The 22,793-nt window shown below is 39.0% G+C and overlaps 1 protein-coding gene across 6 annotated transcripts in view; it reads right to left on the minus strand.

Annotated features, from left to right (window-relative positions):
- The window catches only part of XRN1 (5'-3' exoribonuclease 1), a 203,556-nt gene that overhangs the window by 103,199 nt on the left and 77,564 nt on the right, over positions 1 to 22,793 (minus strand). For all 6 annotated transcript variants that reach the window (XM_014453186.2, XM_023751452.1, XM_014453187.2 and 3 more), the window contains exons 16-19: positions 9,922 to 10,091; positions 8,517 to 8,637; positions 8,322 to 8,420; positions 4,837 to 4,940 (exon numbers count right to left, since the gene is read on the minus strand). In XM_014453186.2, the coding sequence (XP_014308672.1) occupies positions 4,837 to 4,940; positions 8,322 to 8,420; positions 8,517 to 8,637; positions 9,922 to 10,091 (494 nt within the window). The remainder of the gene's footprint in view (positions 1 to 4,836; positions 4,941 to 8,321; positions 8,421 to 8,516; positions 8,638 to 9,921; positions 10,092 to 22,793) is intronic.

The following is a 22,793-nucleotide window of genomic DNA, read 5'->3' on the forward strand; positions in this document are numbered from 1 at the left end:
TTCTTACAATATAATTGACTATAGAACCTATACTCTACTTTATAACCCCATGACTATTTTGTAACTACCAATTTGTATTTCTTAATCTCTTCACCCTTTTCAACCAGTTCTCCAACCTTCTCCTTCCTCTGGCAACCATCAGTTTGTTCTCTGAATCTATTTTTTTTTAAATTTTGTTTTTAAGATTCCATGTATGAGTAAAATCACAAGGTGCTAAACTGTTTTTGACAAGGGTGTAAAAACAATCTTATGAGGGAAATATCCCTTTCAACCAATGGTGCTGAAGCAATTGAGTATTCATAGGCAAATGTATGAACTTTGATCTAAACCTTATATTTTTACAAAAATTAACTCACAATAGATCATGGGTTTAAATGTAAAAGGAGTAAAAATATAAAAAATTATAAAACTTTTTGAAATATAGAAAAAAAATCTCAGGTACCTAGGGCTAGAAGAGTTCTTAGATCAAAAGCATGATCCATAAAATAAAAAACTGATAAAATACATTTCATCCAGAAGGCAGAGGGACTGAATTCTGATAATTAAAAAAGAACCCTCACAATTTCATACAAAAAAGCAAATACCCACAAAGGAAAAATTCATACAGGCACTGAATTCTCATCAAGAAAATTACATGACAGAACATAATTAAGATATGTTTGTACAGATCTGAAGAAAAACAACTGGGCGTCTATAATTCTAAACCTATGTGGGAGGAAAACAAAAAAGATCATTTGATCATGTAATAACTTAGAAAACATAAGATCCCCTCATTTTCTCTGGAAAAAAAGTTACTTTAGAAAATTATATGAAAATAAAAGAACAAGAAATCAGACCGAGTTTACATGAAATAAAGATAGAGATGACAAAGAATAACTGGTCTAAATAATCACTGACAAAATGATTGTGAACTTGAATAAAATTTTAAAAAATTGTTTTTAAAATAGAAAATAGGTGTTTTTTAAATATATTTTATCGATTTTTTTACAAAGAGGAAGGAAGAGGGATAGAGAGCTAGAAACATTGATGAGAGAGAAACATCGATCAGCTGCCTCCTGCACACCCCCCACTGGGGATGTGCCCGCAACCAAGGTACATGCCCCTGACCTGAATCGAACCTGGGACCCTTCAGTCCACAGGCCAACGCTCTATCCACTGAGCCAAACCGGTTACAGCTAGAAAATAGTTTTTTTAAAAAATTATTATTTAAAAGAAATCTGGGAGGGGCATGGTAAAGGTAAGGTTATATACAGGGTATCCCAAAAACATGTATACACACTTTAACAGCTGATAGCTCAACTGATGTTTCTTTCTTTTCAGCCAGACTAAACTTTTAATATTTTTTGGGGGACACACTTTAACAGCTAATAACTCACTTAATTTTCACTCTTTTACAGCTTTAACTGATTTGAAATAATGGGTGAAGCCAGACAAAGGTGGATGGAACATAGAGGTAGCAGCCATTAAGCCCGTGGTTAAGAAGTTTATCATTAAAAGAAGGCTACATACAAAACTGTAGGTAGAGAAGAGGCAGTTCATCAAGCAAAAATTCAAACAGAAGAGAAATAGGGCTAGTGGAGAAAGGAGGTAGGTATTAAAAGTATTGAACAAAAATAAAATTATCCACTAGACTTTTCTATGGGGATACATAGAAGATAATGTTTAAAGTATAAAACCCGCAACAGTTGATGAATTGAGGGCACACAAAAACCAAACAAAATGATTCTTGATATTTGCAATTACATTGCTTCGCATGATCAGCAGTGCCTGGACTAGAACATCTAGTTTGAAAACAGGCATTGACAAAAAAATTATTCATTTCTGTAGATACTTTTAAATTTTGAAAATGAACGGTATGTTAATGAACACTGACTTTATAATCATTCGAAGTGTATATATATTTTGGGGGGACACCCTATATATGCTACACATTCTTGTCATCAAGAGAAATATATTTTGGAAACAACCAAGGTGGCGGCATAAGTAAACACCTGTACTTGCTGCCTCTCACAACCACATCAAAACTACAACTAAAAGACAAAACAAATAGCATCCAGAACTACAGGAAAGCTGCACGAGTGGAAGTTCTACAAGTAGAAAGAAAGAAAAAAGCACATTGAGACTGGTAGGAATTGTGGAGGCGTGCGCGAAATGGGCTGGCAACTGGGAGCGCTGTTGTTTTTTTCAATTGGGAGGGAGATACAAGCTCCCGATTGCTCTCAACTCCAGTTCCAGGTGAGACTTTGGGGACAAGACTCATACAGGGAGAAATTGGACTGTCTGGCATCGGGCCGGAATGCAAGGGCGGCTTTCTCTCAGAGGTGCTCGCAGCGATCATTGTTCCTGCACAGGGGAACGGGATGCAGAGATGCGGAGACCTCTCCGGGACAGGGCTGACTGGCAGCCATTACTGTTTGCTCTGCCCTGGTGAGTCCCTGAAACCCCACCCCACCCAATTTACAACCCCACCCAAGCTGTATGCAGCGGCTTTTGCATATGAATGGCCTGTCCTTTTGCAACCTAAAACCTAACAAACTGCACTGGGTCAGGGAGCTCCAAAGCTTCCAAAAGAAGGCCCAAGCCCTGGCAGCAGCAGCCTGCATTGCTTCACAGCTGGGCCTCATCTCGGCACTTCCAAACCCAATACAAAGAGGAGAAATCTGCAGATCTCTCTGTAGCTCCTGCTGGGTGGCCTCAGGCAGCGGATGACTTTGCACCTCCTTGGAGATCCAAGAGCCAGTATACCCAGTGGTCAGTGTGAGACCATACCAGATTACAACTCTTCACATCCATAAGTGACACACTCAAGGGGGCAGACTCAGTGAGTACCAAAGCCCCACTAAAGCAATTCCTGCCCCATAAGGGTTTCTCCAGAACAGCAGTTCTCCCATTGTAGACACAGCTGGTCCTCACAGCCAATTGGCCTGGAGGTCAATTCCTCCCAGTGATACCAAGAGCAATCAAGACTTAACTACAACAGGACTGTGCAAACAGCCCACAAAGGGGTGCACCAAAAGTGTCCACCTTAGGTAATTGGGGAGGCTGAGCCACTGGACCCTATAGGACACCTAACACACAAGGCCACTCTATCAACACAGGGAAGCAGCCAAAATGCGGAGACAAAGAAACATGTCACAAATGAAAGAAATAGAGGAAAGCAAACTACTGGAGTTCAAAACTATAGAGTTCGAAACCACAGTTATAAGGTTACTCAAGAATCTTCTAGAAACCTTTGAGAAATTTAGTGAGACACTCAAGGATATGAAAAAGGACCAATCAGAAATTAAGCATACACTGACTAAATAAAGAATAATTTACAGAGATCCAACAGCAGACTAGAGGATCACAAGAATCAAGGCAAAGATTTGAAATACGAAGAAGCAAAAAACACCCAACCAGAAAAGCAAAAAGAAAAAAGAATCCAAAAAATATAAAGATAGTGTAAGGAGCCTCTGGGACAACTTCAAGCGTACCAACATCCGAATTATGGGGGTGCCAGAAGAAGAGAGAGAGCAAGATAATGAAAACCTATTTGAAGAAATAATGACAGAAAACTTCCCCTACCTGGTGAAAGAAATAGACTTACAAGTCCAGGAAGTGCAGAGAACCCCAAACAAGAGGAATCCAAAGAGGACCACACCAAGACACATCATAATTAAAATGGCAAAGAGAGAATCTTAAAAGCATCAAGAGAAAACAAGGCAGTTACCTACAAGGGAGTACCCATACGACTGTCAGCTGATTTCTCAACAGAAACTATGCAGGCTAGAAGGGAGTGGCAAGAAATATTCAAAGTGATGAATAGCAAGAACCTACAACCAAGATTACTCTACCCAGCAAAGCTATCATTTAGAATTGAAGGTCAGATAAAGAGCTTCACAGCTAAGAAAAAGCAAAAGGAGTTCATCATCGCCAAATCAGTATTATATGAAATGCTGAAAGGTATTCTTTAAGAAGAGGAAGAAGAAAAAAAGGTAAAGATAAAAATTATGAACAACAAAGTGACAACAAATACATATCTATCAACAAGTGAACTTAAAAATGAAGTGAATAAAAAATCTGATGAACACAATAAACTGGTGAATATAATAGAATCAGGGGCATAGAAAGAAGTGGACTGACAATTCTTGGGGGGAAGGGGGTGTGGGGGTGTGGGAAGAGATTGGACAAAAATGTTACACCTATGCCCTAGCTAGTTTTGCTCAGTGGATAGAGCGTTGGACTGCGGACTGAAGGGTCCCAGGTTTGATTCCAGTCAAGGGCACATGCCTGGGCTGCGGGCTCGATTCCCAGCTGGTGGCATGCAGGAGGCAGCCGATCAATGATTCTCTCTCATCATTGATGTTTCTATCTCTCCCTCTCTCCCTTCCTCTCTGAAATCAATAAAAACACATTTAAAAAAAATGTTACACCTATGGACGAGGACGGGGGGTGGGGGGTAAGGGCATGGGGTGGGGTGGGAACCGGGTGGAGGGGAGCTATGGGGGGAAAAAAGAGGAACAACTGTAATAATCTGAACAATAAAGATTTATTTTTAAAAAGAGAAATTATTTCATAAATAATATAATGGTAACTGGTAGAAAAGAATTAAGCTATAGAACTTCCAAGCTATTAAAAGGAAAAGAAGGCAAAAGGGAAAAAATAATAAATGCATATAAAATATCTCAAGGAATGCACAATAAACTGCAATAGTGGTTAAACTTCAAGTGGTGTGATTTCATTTTTACTATAGAGTATAAATATATCAATATTTCTATCAGCTAAAAATGTATCAATAAAAGCCATTAAGTAGTAAAGGAAATATAAATTTAAAAAGAATTATAAAGCAAATCTTACTTGGTTTCTCCATCGGATATACCAACAACTCTAGCTTCTTCAAGATGAGGCCAGTTAACAAAGACAGACTTTCCAAGCACCAATGAAGCTACATTTTCTACACTCTTAAAGTAAAAGCAGAGAAGTTCATTTATATGTCAGGTCCAGGAGAAAATTATAAAGAATAAATATTAATTTAAAAATGGCTTGTGTTTATAACTGTGCATTTAAAAATCTATAAAATAATAATTAAAACAGATAAAACATTTGCTCACTCAAGTCAATTATACCCTCTAATACCTATTCCCTATAGTTCTTAGTTGTGCTGCTCTTCTCAACTTTATTCCAACTTAAATCTTACATACACTGAAATTCAGTTAATTTTCTCTTCTTTTTCTTTCTAGTACATTCTCCAGGACTTTTGAGACCTCTCTTTTTAAAAAAATTATTTTCAGTTGTTTTTACCTACATGCCTTTGTTCACCATTTAGTATGAATCTGTAAAAGTTAACCAAGTTTACCTTTCTCTATGCCAACCTCTTCTTATTAGAGACAGTATGACCAATATAAAGTACTTTTCTGCAGTATATACATCAGGACACTAGGAAGCTTGCTTCCTACTCACTTTCTCAATAGCAGTGGCAGTTACTTAGTAGAGCAGCCCACTGATTCTAATCCTAAATTAAATTATTTGGTGAGAAAATAAGTTTCAGTAAAATAAAAGAGTGCTGATCCACAATGTATTACTGTCCATAATAATAGTCAACATTAGCAGAAACAATGTTCAGCAAGAAACTTAAGTTTTTAGTTTTGCTGCTAACTAGCTGAGTGGATGTCCCTTTTTAAATTTCCACTTCAGTTTTTTAATTTGTAAAATTAATGAGTTGAACTAGTGGCTTTACAAAATCCCACCTACTTGTAAAATTCTATGATTCCATTATTTTCACGATCATCTTGCTTATTTTTCTTATTGAAAACGAAAAAACAACAACAGAAATGTCTAGAAAAGGGCTATGATTATTCATTTTTTCACATCAAATAGCCAGACAGTATAAAACAGAACCTAAGAAATCTGATTTCTTTTCACTTTGTGGTTGATATAACAAAGTAACAACTCTAGCTGCCCAACCACTGAACAACACCGGCCGGGCCCCTTCACAGTACTTTTTGTACTTTTTTTTTTTTTATTGTTACAGTATCCTTTATTTATTTATTTTTTTCACTGACATGTGGAATTTATTTTTTTTTAATTTTTTTATTGCTTAAAGTATTGCAAAGGGTATTACATATGTGTCCCTTTTTCCCCCCGCCCTTGACAATCCCCTGGCCTCCCCTATCCCCCAGTGTCTATGTCCATTGGTTATGCTTATATGCATGCATACAAGTCCTTCGGTTGATCTCTTACCCCCTTCCCTCCTGCCCCCCAACCCTCCCCGGCCTTCCCGCTGCAGTTTGACAATCTGTTTGAGGCAGTTCTGCCTCTGTATCTATTATTGTTCATAGGTTTTAATACCTACTTCCTTTCTCCACTAGCCCTATTTCCCTTCTGTTTGAATTTTGCTTGATGAACTGCCTCTTCTCTACCTAGTTTTGTACTTAGCCTTCTTTTAATGATAAACTTCTTAACCACGGGCTTAATGGCTGCTACCTCTACTTTCCATCTACTAGTATGCGGCCCCAGACTAATCCTTAGGAATTGTATTTCAGCCTCCACCAATCTATAAGAATGGAATTATCAAAGGCCAAAAACGATGCCTAAAGGACAAATTCAGACTTGGTTTTAGTTTTTTTTTTATTCTTGAACCACATGCAGCATCCACTTCATGCTACTGTGAAACTACTAACTTGGGAATCATTCTCTTTTACCTCTCTGAACACTATGTCACTTTTACTATTCCTTTTCCACTCTTTATAACTGTGAGTATTTCTTGATGCTAGACCTAGAATCCCCAGAATTCTTTTTCCTCAAGGAAATGAGCCCCAGGCCTCAGCCATCACCTCCTTGCTGATGACTGTATATACCTATCTACCCTCTAAGCTCTAGCTCCAGATATTAAACTGTGTATACTAGTAAGCACCCTTTCTCAATGGAGGTTTTTCATCTCAAATACAGAATATTATAAACAATCAGACTATTTTCTCAATTTTCCCAAGGATAGTACGTAAAAAGCACCCTTCTAAATGCAGAAGATAAGTTTAATCCAGTATATGCAACTGGATGATTTAGGGCATTAGGGCTTAAAATCTCTGTGGATCTCTTTGAGAAAGGATAGTAGGGCAGCTGTAGTTACAAGTCATAGCACCACCTTAAAATTCCATCATTATTTATCATGAATCCCTTCAAATCAGGGACTCTCCCATTTTAACTTTTTTATTCCAGTAAATAGCAATTATTTTCTAGTTAATTAGCATGGATCCTAAGAGTTACGTTTAACATTTTCTTCCTCTTTTCAACTTCCAGATTTAAACAACTGATCAAATGTCAATTTTTTTTAGTCTTGTTCATCTAAGACTGGAGATTTTCAACCGGTACGCCACAAGAACTTTTAAAACATGCAGTACTTGACTATTTAGTAAGAGGCACTGACCTCTTTTCCCTTAGATTGTCAAATTAAAAAATGACAGCCAATAGAGCAATAGCTATCTGGTGTGAATGAATCAAAGTTATACCTATTTTTCTTGTCAGATGGGCAGAAAATATATTTTTTGGTGAGTTGTGAGATGAAAATTGCTGATCAAGATCTATTACAACTATCACAATTTATGCCCGTATTGCCTAATGATTCTATAACCACAATCGCTGAACTTGAAGGCTTTTCCATTTTCTTCCATTTCTCTCTTGTGCAATTTAGTCTATTATACTGCCACCAAATTAACCTTTAAGGAAATACCAATTTCAAGATAACACTGATTTAAAGAAGTCTAAACTCCAGAGCCTAGTATTCAAGGTCCTCCATAACCTGGCTCAATCTGTGTTTTCGACCTTATCTTCCACTATTTCCCAACATAAGTCCTCTACTTCAGTCAGGTTTATCTGTTCCTTCTCCTTAAATACATCATACTTATTCTAAAAAAAAGAAGAAGTATTAAGAAAAATTCCAGACACACAAAAAGGTTAAAAAGAATAAGATAATGCATCACATGCAAATTTACATTGGATGGCAATTCCCAGGTCTTGTTATTCCTTTCAACTAAAATTCCTTTCCCTCCCTTTTCTCCTCATTGTGATGATCTTTTTCTTAGCACCCCGTTCAAGCCTATTCTCATCTACAGGTCTACACTTAGTTCACACAGCTCATCTTCTTTTTCAAAGTTCCTGGAGCATATTTTTCTCTTTATGTCATAATTATACATGTCCTTTTATTTGTGTAAATGTTTGTTTACTTTATCCTTACTTACTGTGAACTTTTGGAGAAACTATATCAGACCTCTTGTAAACATGTTACAGTTAGGACAGTTTTATGCATGATAAGCACCCAATAAATATATAATAAAGAACATACTTACAAGTTCATCTGATTCTGCATTCACTAAGATTTCCAACATCATGTTTTCTCCACGACTGCTCTGCTGGAATACTTGAACTCCGCTTTTCTTCAAAAAAAACTTTTAAAAAGTTCAGGAAATTGAATTTTAACTTTCTCCATAATCACTTAATATTCAATAAAGTAAAAAAAAATTCTGAACTAAATAGCCACTGACTTTGTGTTTGATGTGTTTCAGAGTAGGAAATCCACAGAAATATAATGCCTTCTGGTCAACCCTGGTTATTTTGTTCTTGCTTATGTCTACATGCCAAGCATCTAATGATATTACTTTATACCTAAAAAATAAATCAAGGCATTTAATTTAAAACTCATACATTATAAGCAATCACAGTTCTTCAGCATTCCCTTGAATATTTTGCAAGAGTCATCCTTGCTTTTAAATAAGGCAACGACAATTCATTCCTACAAACAAAGGAAATATAGAGCAGGACAACTCACATTCTCTGTTATTGATCCAGACATGCTTATAGGTTACTTAATGGAAGTTTTCCCCACTCATTAAAACCAAACTATCTATCTATCTATCTATCTATCTATCTATCTATACACACACACACACACACACACACACACACACATATATATAAAAACTACATATATAAACAAACTATATAAAAACAAAGCTATGCATATATAATTAATTTTAAAAATAAATGGATGTATTAAGTATATTATACATCTCCATATCCTCCATCTTCCAAAACCCAGAGTGTAAAATAAATGTTTTATAATGTCTATTCATCTTTCTCTTTGCTTTAAAAAAGGAAAAAAATCTTGACCTAGCCAGTGTGGCTCAGTGGACAGAGTGTCAGCCTGCAGACAGAAGGGTTCCGGGTTCGATTCCAGTCAGGGACACGTACCTTGGTTGCAGGCTCCTCCCCGGCCTGGGCCTTGGTCAGGGAGGCAACCAATCCATGTGTTTCTCTCTGTCTTTCCCTCTCTCTCCCACTCTCTCTAAAAATCAATGAAAAGTATCCTTGGGTGAGGATTAAAAGAAAAAAATATTAACTGAGAGATGTTCACTTTCTTTGCAACTCAACTACCACCTGAATACATTATTTGCAGGGAAGAAGAGAAAAGAGAAAAAAAGGGAATACATTTTAATGAGGAAGATAAAGAAGAGGTGGGTTTGAGGCAAGAAATAGAGAAGCTTCTTCTTTCTTTTTTTCTTCTTTCTAATTGGGTGGCTGGGCAACAGTTATATAGCATGTCAAATAATGCTGGGACCAGACACTGGAAATAGAAACAAAAATTCACACATCCTTTTGAGAAATAATACAGATATACACTCAGGAGGAAAATACTTAAAACCACTTAAAATACTTAAAAGAAGATGAAGAGAAAGAAGCAGCATCTGATGAAAGCAGAGAACAATATAAACAATTGTGTGTGACAGAGAGATGCTATGGTCCTTGATATAAGTTGGTGTAATTCATTATGAATTTACTATAACTGTTATAAATGATTTGTTAATTCTCCAAATAGATATTCAAAAATTTTTTCTTTTGGTATGAGGTAGGGACTCTTGACAGTTTTTGAAAATTACCAAGTAATATTACCTTGTACGACATCGTTCTATGGCAGGGAATTTCTCTGGCCATGGAGAGGGATAGGTGAACTCTGTGTCTCTATCATACCAGCACATTAAGCACTCACTATGTTGGTTTCTTTTCCTCTCTTCTTTTTTGAGGGAGTGATTACATGTCTCCATGGCTTCCAACAATCGCTTCTGAATGTAAAGATTGAAGAGAAAGGTTAAAAGCATAAAATTTCTGTAATTTCAACATATAGAATAAATCTTTTCACTTGTATAACATAATTATTTTTGTGTGTGAAAAACAAAAACCTTAATTAATGGAATTCTTTTCCATTTCATTACAGGAAAAACTAATATACTATTTATCCACTGCCAAAGGACTTGATTGATAATGATAGAATATCGCTTGCCTCTGCAAATTCCTCTGACCTATTACTCCAACAGTAGTCACAAAATGTGGATAAGCAGACAATCAAATTTTAAATGTGAATTTATCATTATTATTATTTATCATAAAGCATTACTATATTACTTTACAATTCTGCAATGGTACAGAAATGTTTATATTAACAAATTATCTTATATTTAACATAATTCCAATCAGAATTACAATGGTTTAAAATATTTTTAACAGACAAAATGATGTGAGTGTCCATATGAAAAAATGAATGTGTGCATTGCAAAAGTAATTGGGGACTTGCCTACCAGATCTTATAATTTTTTAAAAATATATTTTATTGATATTTTACAGAGAGGAAGGGAGAGGGATAGAGAGCTAGAAACATCGATGAGAGAGAAACATCAATCAGCTGCCTCCTGCACACCTTCCATTGGGGATGTGCCCACAACCAAGGTACATGCCCTTGACTGGAATCGAACCTGGGATCCTTCAGTCCGCAGGCTGACACTCTATCCACTGAGCCAAACCGGTCAGGGCTGGATCTTATAATTTTTTATAAAGCTACTGTAATCAAAACATTTTCGTAGTGATACCACAAGAGAACCAAAGACCAGAAGAACAGAAGAAATAGTTTAAAAAAAGACACAGAATTTTGTGTCAAAAACATAGTATTCAAATATTTAAGTGGTGTTGTCATAACTAGCTATCTAGCTGTAAAGAAAAAAAAGCATATACATTTCCCAACTTCATACCATATGCCAAAAAATCAGAGTAACAAAAAAAAGCAGAGTAATAAAACAATAAAAGTATTAGAAGAAAATCTAGGAGTATTGATAATTTGGAGTGATAAACTAAAACAGTTTTAAAGGAAGACATTTTTAAGTAAAAAAATGTGACAGAAGATGTCATGCACGAATCAAGAAACAAATGCCACATTTGGGAAAGAACAGTGCTAATATACAAAGAGCTCTAAAAATAAAATAAAAAATGAGGGAAAGAATATAAACAGGCAATATATGACATGCAATTTAGAAAATGCAAAGGGCAAGCACACATAAAAATATACCACAGAGATACAATATGCTGGTGGATTAGATGGAACCTACACTCAGCTCTTTCCAGGACCAAAATGGAATTACAACTAAAGTATAGGAAAAAACCATCCTGAATAACCAACTGAAGACTTGCTGAAGAGAAGCCATATAACCAATGATGTAAAGTGGAGACCACATAGAGACTGGTAGGAAGTGCAGAGGCTCTGAAGGGCTGGCCTGGCTCCCACTGGCAGTAGCTGAAGTTCCAGATGGATATCTCAGCTGCAGGGGATTCCCCATGAGAAGTATGGAGTCTAAACCCCAAACTGGGCTCCTCAGCCTAGAGCACCAGAACTGAGAAAGGTGCCCACATTAACATCTAGCTGTGAAAAGCAGCGGCTTGCTGTCTGCCAGGGAGAGATGGCTGAAAATGCAGGCACATTCTTAAAGGGCCAAAACACAAAATTTTGTGTGCAGCCACTCGCCCTGGGTTCCAGCAGAGGGAGGGCAGGGCAGACTAGAGCTGCATGAAGAGAGTCTAAGGTTGGTGGCTCTGGGGGGAGAGCTGAGAGGACAGTCACCAGGATCCTTATGCTGAGACATTCCCCCATACTGGTGGAAGTCATCTTTCACAGGAAGAGCATGCACTTCTATGCAGCATCAGTCTGGGGGGACGCAGTTGATGCCTCCCCACCACGTTGGAATCCCTCTCACCCCACCCTATGACCCTATGGAGCTTATCTCTGCAGAGGAGTGTAGTCAGAGGCTCTTTAAGTGACTGAGAGTCCACAGGAGAGGCAGATTTCTGAGTGCTTTGAGACGTTTGTTAACCTGCTCCTGGGACCAGGGCTAGTAAAAGCAGTCCTTGGTGTGCATCTTGGTTCTTTTCACATGCGCCCAGGCCCAGCAGGGGGAACCACAACCTGTGGATTTCTGATAGTTCCAAACAGGTTGCCCAAGGCTAGTGACAGACAGCACTTGACATTACCTATAAGGGAACTTCCATAAGAATGTCGGCAGATTTCTCAACAGAAACATTTCAGGCCAGAAGAGATTGGCATAAAACATTCAAAATAATGACAAGCAAGGACAACCAACGCTACTTTTCCCAGCAAGGCTATTATTAAAAACTAGAGCCCGGTGCACAAAAATTTGTGCACTCGGGGGGTGGGGGGGAAGGGGGGCACCCAGCCCGGCCTGTGCCCTCTCGCAGTCTGGGTCCCCTCGGGAGATAATGACCTGCTGGCTTAGGCCTGCTCCCGGGTGGCAGAGGGCACGCCCAATCCCTAGGTGCAGCCCCTGGTCAGGCTCAGAGCAGGGCCGATTGGGGAGTTGGGGCGCCGCCCGCTGTCATGCACAGAGCAGGGCGGATCGGGAGGTTGCGATGCCACCCTCAGTCACGCTCAGGGTAGGGCCGATTGGGGGGTTGGGGCACTGCCCCCTCTCACACTCAAGGCAGGGTCGATGGGGAGGTTGCGGCGCCACCCCCTGTCACGCACAGAGCAGGGCCAATCAGGGGGTTGGGGCACTGCCCCCTGTCACTCACAGAGCAGGGCCCATCAGGGGGGTTGGGGCTCCGTACCCTGTCACACACAGAGCAGGGTCGATCAGGGGGTTGGGGAGCTCCCCCGTCACGCACAGAGCAGGGCCCATCAGGGGGTTGAGGAGCTCCCCCCTGTCATGCACAGAGCAGGGCCGATCAGGGGGTTGAGGAGCTCCCCCATGTCATGCACAGAGTAGGGCCGATAGGGGAGTTGGGCACCGCCCCCTGTCACACACAGAGCAGGGCGGATCAGGGGGTTGGGCGCTCTACCCCGTTACACACAGAGCAAGGTCCGTGGAGAGGGGTTGTGGCGCCGCCCTCTATCACCCACAGAGCAGGGCCGATCAGGGGGTTGGGGCGCCGCCACTGTCACACTCAGGGCAGGGCCGATGGAGAGGTTATGGCTCTACCTCGTCACACACAGAGCATGGCCCGTGGGGGGGTTGGGGGGGTGGGGCGCCGCACCCTGTCACACACAGAGCAGGGCCGATCAGGGGGTTGGGGCGCCGCACCCTGTCACACACAGAGCAGGGCCGATCAGGGGGTTGGTGCGCTGCACCCTGTCACACACAGAGCCGCAGGGCGATCAGGGGATTGGGGAGCTCCCCCCTATCAGGCACAGAGCAGGGCTGATCAGGGGGTTGGGGCGCCTTCCCCTGTCATGAACAGAGCAGGGCAGATAAGGAGGTTGTGGCCCCGCCCCCTGTCACACACAGAGCCACAGGGCGATCAGGGGGTTTGGGCGCTGCCCCCTGTCACGCTGATCCCAGTGCCGGGAGCCTCGCTGCTCCGCTGATCCCGGTGCCAGGAGGCATATTACCCTTTGGGGGCCGGCTGGTTTGCCCTGAAGGGTGTCCTGGATCAGGGTGGGGGTCCCCACTGGGGTGCCTGGCCAGTCTCGCTAAGGGGCTGAGGGCCGTTTTCAGGCTGGCGGGTGACTGAAGCTCCCAACTGCTCCTTTTTTTCCTTTTTTTTTTTTTTTCTATTCTGGGCCAGCTTTAGCTCTGAGGCCTCGCTGCTGAAAGCAGGTTTCTGGCCTTTACCTTCTGTATTTGATACAATGTTACAGTCCGGCTGGCTGAAGCCCGGCTGACTGAAAGCCGGTTTCTGGGGTTTTGTTTAGCTTCTATATTTGCAACATAGTTGCTTAGAGTTGCAGCTGAGAGGCCGGCAAGTTAGGCGGGGAACATTGGAGTCTGCCATCACTGGAGCAAGCAAGCCTCCCTGTTTGCTTCAGTGCATGGCTGCCGGCCGCCATCTTGGCTGACAGTTAATTTGCATAAGGATATGCTGATTAGCCAATGGGAAGGGTAGCGGTCGTACGCTACTTACCATGTTTCTCTTTTATTAGTGTAGATTAAAGGAGAAATAAAGAGCTTCCCAGACAAGAAAAAGTGAAGGGATTTTGTTACCAAGATGAAGGAGAGAGGAAGAAGAGGAAGGAAGAAGAAAGAGGAGGAAGACAAAAAGGAGAAGAAAAGGAGGAGGAGGAGGAGGAATCAGAAGAACATAGTTAAAAAATAAAATGGCAATAAATATATACATATCAATAACCACTTTAAATGTAAATGGCTTAAATGCTCTAATCAAAAGACAGAGGTGGCTAAATGGGTAAGAAAGCAAGACTCATGTATATGCTGTCTTTAAGAGACCCACCTCAGAATGAAACATATAAGCACTAAAAGTAAAGAGATGGAAAATGATATTTCATGCATATGGAAAGGAATAAAAAGCTGGGGTAGCAATACTTACATGTGACAAAACAGACTTTAAAACCAAGGTTATATTAAGAGGCAAAGAAGGACACTACATATGATAAAAGGAGCAATCCAAAAAGAGGATATAACCCGTGTAAACATTTATACACCCAACATATGAGCATCTAAATATGGAAAGCAAAAAAAAACAAAACAAAAAAACCCCAGAAAAAACAAAAATAAATATGGAAAGCAAATCCTGATGGAAATAAAGGATGAGATTGATAGAAATACAGTTACAGATAGTAATACAGTAGCAGATTTTAACACCCAACTGACATCACTGGACAGATCTTCCAAACTGAAAATCAACAAGGAGACTGCAGCCTTAAATGACACACAAGATCAGATGGATTTAATTGATATCTTCAGAGCATTCCACACCAAAGTTGCAGATATACATTCTTTTCAAGTGCCCATGGAACGTTTTCTAGGATACACCACATGTTATGCCACAGAACAAATCCCAAGAATTTTAAGAAGATTGAAAGCATATCAAGCATCTTCTGTGACCATAATTCTATGAAACTTGAAATCAATTACAAGAAAACTGAAAAACAAAGACATGGAAGCTAAATAATGTTACTTAATAATAAATGGGCAAAAAATTAAATCAAGGAAGAAATCAAAACATACCTTGAAACAAATGAAAATGAGAACAAAACAACCCAAATCTGTGGGACACAAGAACAGCAGGCATAAGACAGAAATTCATAGCATTACTGGCCTACCTCAAGTAACCTGTAAATCTCTAAAAAATAATCTAACTTTACACTTAAAGAAACTGGAAAAAGAACCACAACAAAGTTCAAAGTGAGCTGGAAGTAAATATTAAAGATAAGAGCAGAAATGAGCAAAATAGTGTCTAATAAAACAATACAAAAGATCAATGGAACCAAGAGCATATTCTTGGAAATGATAAACAAAACTGACAAAGCTTTAATCAGACTAAACAAGAAAAAATAAACAAATAAAATCAGATATGAAAGAGGATAAATAACAACTGACACCAAAGAAATACAAAGTATCATAGGAAACTATTACAAGCCAACAAATTGGACAATGTGGACAAAATGGTTACATTCCTAAAAACATAAAATCTTCCAAAACAAATCAGAAAGAATCAGAGAATCTGAATAGACAGATTAGAACTAGTGAAACTAAAACAATAATAATAAAAAAAAACTCCCAACAAACAAAAGCCCTAGACAGGATGGCTTACAGGTGAATCTTAGCAAACATTCAAAGAAGAAATAACACCTATCCTCAAACTATTCCAAAAAAGGTAAGAGGACAGAAGATTCCCAAGGTCATTTTATGAGGCGAGCATTATCCTAATTCCAAAACCAGATAAAGACATGATAAAAAATGAAAATTACAGGCTAATATCCCTGATGAACATAGATGTTAAAATCCTCAACAAAATTTTAGCAAACTGAATCCAGCAATATTTTAGAAAGATCATACACCATGATCAAGTGTGATTTATTCTGAGGATGCAAGGTTGGTACAATATCCACAAATCAATAAACGTGATACACCACTTGCACAAAAGGAAGGATAAAAATACACATGATCATATCAATTGATTCAGAAAAAGCAGTTGATAAAATCTAGCATGGGGGGGGGAGGTTGGGGGTTAATAGGGGGATGAGGACACATTTGTAATACCTTAACCAATAAAGAAATTAAAAAAAAAATCTAGCACCAATGTATGATAAAAATTGTCAGTAAAGTAGGAATAGAGGAAACATATGTCAATGTAAAAAAGCCATATATGATAAACCCAGAGTCAACATCATACTCAATGGGCAAAAGCTACAAATGTTTCCCTTATGATTGGGAAGACAGGATGTCCACTTTCACCACATTTGTTCAATATAGTACTGGAACTTCTAGCCACAGCAATCAGACAAGAAAAAGAAACAAAAGGCATTCAGGTTGTAACGGAAGAAGTAAAACTCATTATTTGCAGATGGCATCAGGCTGAATATAGAAAACCCTAAAAATTCCACCAGAAAACTACTTGAACTAATAAAGACTTAGTGAAGTAGCAGGATACAACATAAATATCAGTAGTATTTTTATATGCCAATAATGAATATCAGAAAGGGAAACTAAACAACAACAACAAAAAAGCAACAAAAACCACACAATCCCATTCACAATTGATTTAACAAGAATGAAATACCTAGGAATAACTTTAACCAAGGATATAAAAGACCTGTACTAGGAAAATTATAAGACACTAAAGAAAGAAACTGAAGATGATACAAATAAGTGGAAACATATACCATGTTCATGAACAGGAAGAGATGACATCATTAAAATGTCCATAATACCCAAAGCAACCTAGAGATTCAATACAATTCTTATCAAGATACCAATGGTGCATTTCATAGAAATAGAACAAATATTCCAGAATTTTTTATGGAACCACAGAGGAACCCAAATAGCAACAGTGATCTTGAGAAAGAACAAAGTTGGCAGAATCACACTACCTGATACCCAACAATACAACAAGATCTTTAGTAATCAAAACAGCCTGGTACTGGCATAAAAATAGAACTATAGATCAAGAGAACAGAACAGAGAGCCCAGAAATAAACCCAAGCCTTTATAGTCAATATTTGATAAAGAAGGTACAAACATAAAATGGGGTAAAGATAGACTATTCAATGAATGGTGCTGGGAAAATTGGACAGATACATGCAAAAAACGAAACTGGACGACCTTCTTCCACCACACACAAAATAAATTAAAAATGGGTTAAAGTCTTAAATGTTAGACTCGATACAGTAAAAATCCTAGAAGAAAACATAGTCAGTAAAATATTGGACATTTCTCATAGCAATATTTTTTCCTGCTCTATCTCCTCAGTCAAGGGAAACAAACAAAAAATTAACAAGTAGGACCACAACAAAATGAAAAGTTTTTGCATAGCAAAGCATCAACAAAAGCATCACTGAGTGGGAGAACATATTTACCAATACAGCTGATAAGGGGTTAATCTCCCAAATTTACGGTATAAAGAACTTGTAAAACTAAACACAAAAACAAACAATCCAATTAAAAAATGAGCACAAATGGCCAATAGACATGAAAAGATGCACAACATCACCACTTATCAGAGATTTGCAAATTAAACCACTATGAGATAACACCTCAAAGCTGTCAGATGGCAATCATCAATAAATCCACAAATGGCAAGTGTTGGCAAGGATGTGGAAAAGAGGGAACTGTGAGTAGGATTGCAGATTGGTGTAGCTACTGTGGAAAGCAGCATGGAGTTACCTTAAAAATTAAAAACTGAACTGATTTATCACCCAGCAATTCCACTTCTGGCATTTTATCTGAAGAAACCTGAAACACTAATTAGAAAGAATATATGCACCACTATGTTCACTGCAGTGTTATTTACAATAGTTAAGATCTGAAAGCAGCCCAAGTGTCCATCAGTAGAAGAGTGGATAAAATAGCTGTGGAACATTTACACCATGGAATACTATGCAGCAGTAAAAAGGATCTCTTAACCTTTGAGACAGCATGGATGGACCCAGAGAACATTATGCTAAGTGAAATAAACCAGTCAGAGAAAGATAAGTATCATATGAGCAGACAGACATCTAGTGGTGGGAGGATTGAGAAAAAAAAAAAAAGAACTCATGGACAGGACAAGAGCATGGTGACTGCAGGGGGAAAGGGAATGGAGATGAGAGAGGGTATGGGGGCATAAATGGTGATGGGGGGAAAAAAAGAGAAACAGACCAAAAAAGAAAACAAATTAGAAAACAAAACAATATATACTCAAATTAGGGGTGAGGGAAAAAGAAATTTGAATAATAAAAAAGCATTCTTTGTCATCAACAGATTGGCCAAAATTAAATAAAGCAATAGTATTGAGAACTGGAGAAGCTGAGAAGTGGATAGTAAACTACTGTTGGTGTGAATTAGACCAGTGATCTTGAAAAAGAATCTGGTAATATTCATAAAACCAAAACTATATATACCCATTATCCAAGCAATTTACTTTGGGATTTTAACTTACAAAATTGAAATTTTAATAACAATGAATAAACAAACAAACAAAAAGGATACAAAAGTACACAAGTACTTTTACCACAATATTGTGTACAGTGACAAAAAACACAAAGATTCACAAGAAGATATAAAATTACCAGAACATTCCCATGTGCCTTTCACCTAGCTTTTTCCTTTGTTACACATAGATACAGTACATTATAAAAACCAGGGAACTGACATTGGTACAACAGTATTAACTAAACTACAGAGATTCAGATATCTCTAGATTTTATATGTGATTTTTTTGTGCATAGATTCATGTAAGCAACTCGCAAATTGTAATACAGAACTATTATATCATCATAAAGTAACTCCTTCATTTATCCCTTTATAATCACATTCTATCCCCAACCCTAATGCCTTGTAATCATCGCTATGTCATATATTAAAATAATTTTGTCATTTCCAGAATAAGATATAAATGAAATCATATAATACATAACCTTGTGAAATTGACTTTTTTCATCCAAGTTGTTTATATCGATACTTACTGCTGAGTAGTATTCCATTATATGGAAACTAAAGGCCCAATGCATGAAATTTGTGCACTGGTAGGGTCCCTAGCAGCTGCTGGCTGGGTACTCCCTCCCTTCCCCCCGCTGCCTGCTGCCGGCCAGGGCGTCCCTCCCCTCCCCAGGCCATCTGCTGCAGGGTTCCTTATGTATTTTGTATATTAACCCTTTATCAGATCTAACATTGCCAAATACGTTCCCCCATAGAGTGAGCTCCCTTTTCAATTTGTTGATGATTTCTTTTGCTGTGCAGAAGCTTTTCATTTTGATGTAGTATCATTTGTTTATTTTCACCTTAGTTTCCTTTGCCCTAGGAGATGTATCGGTAAACATTGCTACTAGAGATGTATGAGATTTTGCTGCCTATGGTTTCTTCTAAGATTTTTAAGGTTCCCCAAATTACATTTAAGTCTTTTATCCATTTTGAATTTATTCTTGTGTATGGTGCAAGTTGGTGGTCTAGTTTCATTTTTGTCCATATATCTGTCCAATTTTTCCAACAATACTTATTGAAGAGACTGTCTTGACTCCACTGTATATTTTTGCCTTTTTTGTCAAAAATTAATTGAGCATAATGGCTTGGGTTGATTTCTGGGTTCTCTGTTCTGTTCCATTGGTCTATATGCCTGCTCTGGTGTCAGTACCGAGTACAAGTATTTTACCTCCTTGGTTAAGTTTATTCCTAAGTATATTAATTTTTTTGTTGCAATGGTAAATAGAATATTTTGTTTAATTTCTCTGAGAATTCATTATTGGTGTATAAAAATGGCATTGATTTATGGGTATTAATTTTGTATTGGTATATAGAAAAGCCATCGACTTTTGGGTGTTGATTTTGTATCCTGCTACATTGCCAAATTCATTTATTAAATCTAGTAGTTTTTTGGTGGAGTCTTTAGGGATTTCCATGAACAATATCATGTCATCTGTGAGTAAAGACAGTTTTACTTCATCCTTTCCAACTTGGATGCCTTTTGTTTCTTTTTCTTGTCTGATCAGTATGACTAGGACTTTCAGAACTATGCTGAGTAAGAGTGGTAAAAGCAGACATCCCTGTCCTGTTCCTGTTATTAGGGGAAATAGTTTTAGTTTTTGCCCACTGAGTATGATGTTGGCTGTAGGTTTGTCTCATATGGTCTTTATTACGTGAAGACATAATCCATCTATTCCCACTTTGCTCAGAGTTTTTATTAAAAACTCAGCAAAACCAGGATATTGGCCTGGTCAGGATGGCTCAGGGATTGAGCGTCGACCTATGAATTAGGAGGTCTCAGTTCAATTCCTGGTCAGTGCACATGCCTTGGTTGTGGCTTGATCCCCAGTGTGGGGCGTACAGAAGGCAGCTGATCAATGATTCTCTCTCATCATTGATTTCTCTCTCTCTCTCTCCCCCCCCCTTTTCCTACCTCTCTGAAATAAAAAAAAAATGATGTTGAATTTTGTGGAATGCTTTTTCTGTCTAATGATATGATCGTGTGATTTTTGTCTTTTGATTTGTTTACATGATGTATTAGTTTGATTCGTGAGCATTTTACCGGCCTTGCATCCTGGAGCAAATCCCACTTGGTATGGTATACGATCTTTTTAATGTATTGTTGGATAGGATTAGCTAGTATTTTATTGAGTATTTTGGCAGCTATGTTCATCAGTGATATTGGCCTATAATTTTCTTTCTTTGTAGTGTCTTTATCTAGTTTTGGAATTAGGATAAAGCTAGACTCACATAAGAAGCTTGCAAGGGTTCCTTCCTCAGGGATTTTTTTTGAAATAGTATGAGGAGTATAGGTTTTAGTTCTTTTTTGAATGTTTGGTAAAATTCCCAACGAAGACAAACCAACCAGGGCTATTGTTTGCTGCGAGTTTTTATTTTTTTTAAATTTTTTTATTTTATTAATGCTTCTATTCCATTAGTTGTTATAGGCCTATTCAAGTTTATTGATTCTTCCTGATTCAGTTTTGGAAGATGGTATTTTTCTAGGAATTGTTCAGCTTGTTGTCACACAGTTGTTCATAGTACTATTTTCTTACATTCCTTTATATTTCTATGGTGGTGGTTATTACTTTCCTCTTTCGTTTCTAATTTATTTATTTGGTTACTCTCTCTGTTTCTTGGTAATCTGGCTAAAGGTTCATCAATCTTGTTTATCTTTTCAAAGAACCAGCTCTTGATGATTTCATTGATATTTTGTAGTGTTTTTTTTGGTCTCCGTCATTTATTACTGATTTAATATTTATTATTTCATTCCTTCTACTTATTCTGGGCTTTCCTTGTTGTTCTCTTTCTAATTAAGGGTTAAATAATTTATTATTAATTTTTCTTGTTTTCTGAGGTAGGCCTGCAATGCTATGAATTTTCCTCTCAGGATTGCTTTTGTTATGTCCCAGAGATTTTGGGTTGTTGTGTGTTCAGTTTCATTTGTTTCCAGGAAGTTTTTGATTTCTTTCTTGATCTTCTTGGTAACCCATCCATTGTTTAATAACATGCTGTTTAGCCTCCATATGTTTGAATGTTTTGAGTATTCTTACTGTACTTGATTTCAAATTTCATTACATTGTGGTCTGAGAAGATGCTTGATATGATTTCAATCTTCTTGAACTTGTAGAGACTTGATTTGTGACCTAACATGTGGTATATCTTTGAGAATGACCCATGGGCACTTGAGAAGAATGTTTATTCTGCAGCTTTGGGGTGAAATGTTCTATAAATGTCAATGAAATCCATCTATTCCACTGTCATTTAGAGTCAATGCTTCCTTGTGAAGTTTTTTGTTTGAAAGATCTATCCAGTGAAGTCAGCAGGATGTTAAAGTCCCCTACCATGACTACTAGTACACTGCTGTTGATTTCTCCCTTAAAGTCTTCTAGAAGTTTCATATATATACTAGAGGCCCGGTGCACAAAAATTTGTGCACTCGGCGGGGTGGGGAGGGGGGTCCCCCAGCCTGGCCTATGCCCTCTCGCAGTCTGGGACCCCTCGGGAGATAACGACCTGATGGCTTAGGCCTGCTCCCGGGTGGCAGAGGGCACGCCCAATCCCTAGGTGCAGCCCCTGGTCAGGCTCAGAGCAGGGCCGATTGGGGAGTTGGGGCGCCGCCCGCTGTCATGCACAGAGCAGGGCGGATCGGGAGGTTGCGATGCCACCCTCAGTCACGCTCAGGGTAGGGCCGATTGGGGGGTTGGGGCACCGCCCCCTCTCACACTCAAGGCAGGGCCGATCAGGGGGTAGGGGTGCTGCCCCCTGTCAAACTCAGGGCAGGGCCAATGGGGGAGGTTATGGCTCTACCCTGTCACACACAGAGCAGGGCCCGTGGGGGGGGGGGTTGGGTCGCAGCACCCTGTCACACACAGAGCAGGGCCGATCAGGGGGTTGGTGCGCTGCACCCTGTCACACACAGAGCCGCAGGGCGATCAGGGGATTGGGGAGCTCCCCCCTATCAGGCACAGAGCAGGGCTGATCAGGGGGTTGGGGCGCCTTCCCCTGTCATGAACAGAGCAGGGCAGATAGGGAGGTTGTGGCCCCACCCCCTGTCACACAGAGCCACAGGGCGATCAGGGGGTTTGGGCA

Source organism: Myotis lucifugus, unplaced genomic scaffold (assembly GCF_000147115.1).
Source record: "Myotis lucifugus unplaced genomic scaffold, Myoluc2.0 scaffold_21, whole genome shotgun sequence".
NCBI classification, from domain to species: Eukaryota; Metazoa; Chordata; class Mammalia; order Chiroptera; family Vespertilionidae; genus Myotis; species Myotis lucifugus.